The 6,250-nt window shown below is 39.7% G+C and overlaps 1 protein-coding gene across 2 annotated transcripts in view; it reads right to left on the bottom strand.

Annotated features, from left to right (window-relative positions):
* Positions 1–6,250, bottom strand: part of LOC124143788 — a 30,496-nt gene extending 24,246 nt beyond the window's left edge. Inside the window, exons 1-5 of one of the 2 annotated variants that reach the window (XM_046512889.2) lie at positions 6,154–6,250; positions 4,767–5,191; positions 3,159–4,078; positions 2,187–2,404; positions 12–1,317 (exon numbers count right to left, since the gene is read on the bottom strand). In XM_046512889.2, the coding sequence (XP_046368845.2) occupies positions 1,236–1,317; positions 2,187–2,404; positions 3,159–4,078; positions 4,767–5,169 (1,623 nt within the window). In that variant the 5' untranslated portion in view covers positions 5,170–5,191; positions 6,154–6,250 and the 3' untranslated portion in view covers positions 12–1,235. Of the gene's footprint in view, positions 1–11; positions 1,318–2,186; positions 2,405–3,158; positions 4,079–4,766; positions 5,192–6,153 lie in introns of those variants that run through there. The other variant, XM_048401617.1, reaches the window with a different exon arrangement.

The raw sequence follows: 6,250 nt of genomic DNA on the forward strand, positions 1-6,250 counted from the left end.
TATTCAACTCCTTTTCCATGAAGTGTAGTGATTTATTTCTTAAGACGGACACATTTGTGTTTATTTGCGAAATGATCCGAGAAATGTCTCTTGAAGGATTAGTGGACATGGGTGTCCCATTTGTCTAAGGCTTTGCAAATCGCTTTACGGAGTTGCGTCCCCTAGGTGTGTCAGAAACCCTTGTTCGTGGGTTCGAATCCCGGTTCGCCTTGAATGTGTTTCTAGGTTTGTCATTCATGGGCATCATCGAAATGGTAAACGACCAGTGAGTGAGTAAGGTTTAACGACGCTTTTAGCAATATTCCAGCAATATCACACATTGTATCCATATCGGGAATCGAACCCGGGTTTTCAGCGTGACGAGCGAACACTTTAACCACTAGACCCGATCGCCCCGGTAAACGACTAAGACCTTCATAACTATTGGTCTTCCGCCATCGTCAAGCCGACACGACGATGTTTGCTGATAAAAACTGGAACCTTTCATCATACCTACTTCTTTTAGAGGAATTGTAAATAGGTCAGAGTATTTTCAATGATTCCGAGTTGACTAGAACATGTCTTAACCATGACATAAACAAGTACATTAACAAGAAATAGAGTTGAAGGCAAGAAATACCAATCCACTATACTGACATAAAAGAACGTATGAGGGTATTAGGCATAATGTGAAAACACACACACACACATTTGTTAAAGAATAATATTAAATGTCACATTTGCCCTTTACAAACGCACTACTGTAAATGAATCATGAGTAGGTAATAGCAGTTACAACAGAAAAAGGTACCTCATACTCGTACCTTACACATATTGTCTAAATAGACACTTACGAATACTGATTTTACGAAACGAGTGACAGAATTGTTGTATTTCCCGAGCGAGAACGAGGGTAATACATGTATTCTTACACAATTTTCGTAAAATCCGTATGAGACACAGGCGAGTGTTATCATTTCTTTATTACCCATTATTTCTTACTCCTTCTCAGCCTCCCTTCAGAAAATAAAATGCACAGACCACGACAAGATAATTAGCCTGATTATCCACTGGCGTTGTCGTTTCATATTTACTGTGTCAGATGAATAATATATCTTTCTTTGTAATCTGAATAAGTAAATAGTATCGACAGAGCTATAACAAATTCATCTATTTTGAAAACGAATCAAAGTGCTTCTTGGCTGCCGAGGTGACACCAGGTCCATAAACATCAACCTAGATCTGTTCCCCAGCGTCTAGACATTGTCTGCTGTGACACCCTTGCTGGCAAGCTCGTCACGAACTCGAGTCAGATATGTGGGATCTGGATAGCCAAATCTGAAACAAAGTACAGGTGAAACCTTTTCGACTCTTTATCAATTATCAACAGTGAGTGAGTGAGTTAAGTGTAACGTCACGGCAATATTTCGGTCCTATCGTGACGATACAAATTTTGACATTAATAATATATGTATAAAATTCTGTCGTCGAGAGGACAGCATAATAAGTAGAACATCAGAGATTCACGTAAAACGTCGAGGATAAGACAACTAACAATATCGGTTATTCAATATAATCTACAAATTATAAAAAAAGTTTTTAATTATATACAAAACATATCAATAAAAATGTATCGATCAATTGAATTTCCTTTAAAAAACAAGAATTAAATGAGAATTTATGTTAAAAGGATCCTTGATGGATGAAACATTGAAATACTTATGCCTTGTGATGGAAAATCAATACAAAAAGTATCAATAACAAGTAAAAACCAGGTGTAAAACAATAAGAGCAAGGACCGCAACCTGATTGGTTCAAGAAGCATTGTTGAATGCTAATTAAAGACCTGACATTTTCTGACCCGTTTATGTCCTGGAAACATTATTATCATGTTTATGTTATTGAAAAGCGTGAATATTGTTTTATCAGAAAAAAACATCGGCCTTGTCGAATTTTTACTGTTTCATATTGTTTGTTTGTTGTTTAACGCCGCACTCAGCAATATTCCATCTCTATGACGGCCGTCTATAATTAATCGAGTCTGGACTAGTTTAATATTGGAATATCTAGGATTCAAATACTCAGTATCACTCACAAATTTGAAAATATGATTATGGAAAGGTTTTTTTCGATTGTATTTCTATATCAGAAATTATTAGTATTGCTTAATCTAAAAATAGATCAATGACATGCAGAGCATTAACTACCTTGTCGGCCCACCATCCATGTTTGTTTTATGATGAATGTCGTTCCATGTAACGACATTTTCCCGACCGGTTGTTGTAGAACGTCCGACGGTAAAGGTCAACTTCCTGTCAAAAGCGATCCTGAGAAGTCGTAGAATGTCCTTTCCTTCCGGGCAGGCTGGGAGGTATGCCCGTCGTGTGATTCCCTTGAAGGCCATACCAGGGTCAGGTTGTCCTGTCTGGATAGCAAAATGTGTAACATACCCTTTTATCATCGATGTTCGCTTATTACTACACATATATGAGTTAGTTTTTTGTTTGATTGTTTGTTTGTTGTTTAACTCCGCAATATTCCAGCTATATTACGAAAGCCGGTAAATAATCGAGTTTGGACCAGACAATCCAGTGATTGTCACCATGAGCATCGATGTACACAAATGGTATACGATGACATGCATCAACCAGTCAGCAAGACTCCGTGATAAAGCTATAATACAGTAAACTACGGTTATAACGAACACGCTTATAACGAACTGACCGATATAACGAACCTACTTGTTAGCCCCGGCCATGTGGTGCATATATGCTGTATATATGCTTATTACGAACTACGGTTATTACGAACTAATATGGGTGGTCCCTTTGAGTTCGTTATAACCGTAGTTTAGTGTATTACAAAAAGCGGAGGAAAACCATACGTTCTCACCCGATCCCGTTAGTCGCCTCTTAAAGCGAGCATGGTGTCGCTGTAGACGAATTCTAACCCGGGTCTTCACGAGATTCATTATAGTAATTACAGTAATTATTACTTTGTTATGTGACATAAACATGAAGGATACGCGGTCAATGAACTGAACCCACTTATGAATCTACTTGCAAGGTTTAAACGTAATCTAAATTGAAGCATGACGCTGTATATCTACTAATCCTAAACTGATGTGCAGGGATAAATATGGGGATGTAATTCGTCCAAGGAATTGAGAGTAGATTTACCGTTTGTATACCACTCGGGATGTCATAGTTGATTTGGATGCTCCCCCAGTCTTCATAGCCGGAAAGGGGAGTGCTGTTGTAGACAACTTTCATCGTCCCGTCTGGCTGGTTACCTTTGATAACCCCATACACCATGTTGCATGTGGGGCAAACAGGCTTGTGCTCTCTGAAACTGCGATCTATGCACGATTTACAGAAGATGTGATAACATTTGTCCAGTTGTTTTAGATCAATGATGACCCCCAAACATATTGCACAAGTTAACATATTCTCGGAGTCACTGATACTTCGACTGTCATCCTCTGTGGTGCTGCTAGGGACAGTGTCAGCATCACTACTTGCTTGCATCTCAGTGACCCTCATTTCTTCATCAGTAGTGTTCTCCCAGACAGAATTGTCTTCTTGGAAATTTCGGAACATTCCCTCCCTGTAACTTGCTTTTCTTGCAGAATGACCTTGGTTGCCATACTGACCATATCTTCGCGGCCTGTGATCCCGTTTGGTTGAATTACGGCGCTTGGTTTCGGCTTCTAATGACTCTGCTATAGCCCTGTCGATGTTTTCACGTTCCCTTAAACTAAGGCTCTCGTTTTTGGTCATCGAGGAAGCTTTGGGGTGGCCTTGCTTTTTCGACTGGGATACCGGTTTATCTCGGTCATGCCTTGTACTGTTTCTTCGCGGCCTCTCATGAATTCTGTCTGGAGGGGCAACCTCGAATGCATCCTTAACAGTTGATACGAAACGGAACAAAATGCCTTTGGTTGACTCTTCATGCAATTCATGCTTCCACTGTGTAACCATTTTGTCTGCTCTATCAAAACTTGATGCAAAGAAAATGATCTCCCTGCGCTTGCTTGGTTTGTATTTAACAGAGGATCTTGCGGCTGCAATTATCGCCGAGTCTTCTCTTTTGACCACACCTGAGAAAATGTAGGTGCTTTGAAGTTACTTTGAATTAAAAGGAGACAACTGTCCAAACACCTACATGTATCTGTACTATAAAGTGTTTGTTTGTATGTTTAACGCCGCACTAAGCAATATTCCAGCTATATGACGGCGGTCTGTAAATATTCCAGTCTGGATCCAGTAATTGGCATTATGAGCATCGATCCACGCAATTTGGATACGATGACATGCATCAACCAAGTCAGCGAGCCTGACCTCCCGATCCCGTTAGTCGCCTCTAACGACAAGCATAGTCGCCTTTTATGGCAAGTATAGGTTGCTGAAGACCTGTCTATCCCGGATTCTATCGGGTATACTATTATGGGATAAATATGCGTCGTACTGTTGAGAAAAGAGAAATTGCCTGACACAAAAGTTGCACTTTTGTTATGTGCCTTTCTTAAAAGAACATCCAGGCTCCTAGTTTTAAATAGCTAGAAACAATATCGATATCCCCCGAACCGAAAATCAAATGCCTCAAAGCATGTTTGAGGCAGTACGATTCACTAGCAAACAGTGATGATATCACTGGTGGCACCCGTAGCAAACACATGCAAAGCGAATCAACAAACATGATTTACCAGAACAAACTTATTCTAATAATTCATTTTCTTTGTTAAAACTGTCTCACGTGATTACATAGAATAAGAAACGTTTTCTTACCTGCGCCTAACAACGGTATAGCCAACGTTGCAATATCCAAGTTTTCAACAGTTTTGAAGATGTCTTTGTACAGATATTTCATACCCTTCATCCATTCATCACCGTCCATGCGTTCGAGAAATGCAAACAGAACATATGTAAATGGCATTCCAAGAAACGCCGGATATACAGTCCATAAGTCATTAGATAAACGACCTTGTCTGAGTTTATTTCTCAAATGTTCAAAGGCTTTGGACTTCTGGATTAGTGCTTTGGTCACTGAACTCTCAACAAGAAAGTCTTGGTTTTCGCCCGTCACCACGGCGGTAGCGTGAGCCAGGGTTATGTCCCCGTGAAGAAAGGTAACACGTAACCCAGAGGGATAATGAAGTGATTCCACACGCCCTATTTTTGAACTGGTCATACTTCCTCTTGAAAAGATTGTTCTGAAGAAAAGAAACAAATATTTGACTCAAGTTGGATCATTTTTCACACCACCTTAAACATAACACAATAGTACAGTCTGTAAAGCACCCAGCGAGGAGCGGTAGTCAGTTTGCCTGCCTATTGCTGGCTTTTAGTATCACCCGAGGGCGACTTATTTGATCAGCCTGGTACCTTCGTTGACAGCCTGTTTATGTAATCCGGCGGCGTTTAACGTTGTTCATAATATCCATCACTGGATTGGCTGGTCCATGCTCGATAGGTTACAGGCCGCACTCATATAACTGAAATATTGCCCCATTAAACAAACACACAACCCCAAGCTCACACACAAAAACTGGTTGAGTAGTGGGTTAAATTCGAGCTAACACATTTCCGAGAATAGTAGGCTCGAGACAAATATTATCGGCAGCGATAGTGGAATATTTCCTCTATATTTATATCATTTGCAGATTGGTTTCTAATAACATTTCATCAGATATATCGCCGCGAATAGCTGCAAAATTGCTGATGCGGCGTTAAGCAATATTCACTCACTCACTCACTCACTCATCAGATATAACGCTGCATAACTGATGTATATGCCTTAACCTACCTCGTTAATATATTTATGTATTTGCACTGACAGCATATTATAAGAGAATTTTGTTTAAGCTCAGTGGAACTGAAAACGAAAGTAGAATATACGAAACGCACAACAGTTAAAAGCGAATAGGGATATACATTACAAACATCAGTTCAAGACACCTTGTCACATGCAATTGTGTGACTACGATGAACATACTTCCCTTTTAATCACTATATACGGTATATGAAATCCCGTGACGGCGGCCATGTTGTCATCGTGTACATTCTAAACATTCTCTTTGAAATATGTTTATATTATTGTAGTGATCAGCGGTGAAAGATATTTATTAGTAAGTTTATCCAAACATAATTCAGTTGGTGAGTGGTGAACACTTACCTCACAAAGCTGTACTTGGACGTGGCGTCAACACTGAGTGGTATTGATCGTCCTGATTACAAACCGAAAATAGGAGGGTTACGATTCGCCAAGTCAT

This window comes from Haliotis rufescens, unplaced genomic scaffold (assembly GCF_023055435.1).
Source record: "Haliotis rufescens isolate VD_foot unplaced genomic scaffold, xgHalRufe1.0.p SCAF_1, whole genome shotgun sequence".
In the NCBI taxonomy this organism is placed as follows: Eukaryota; Metazoa; Mollusca; class Gastropoda; order Lepetellida; family Haliotidae; genus Haliotis; species Haliotis rufescens.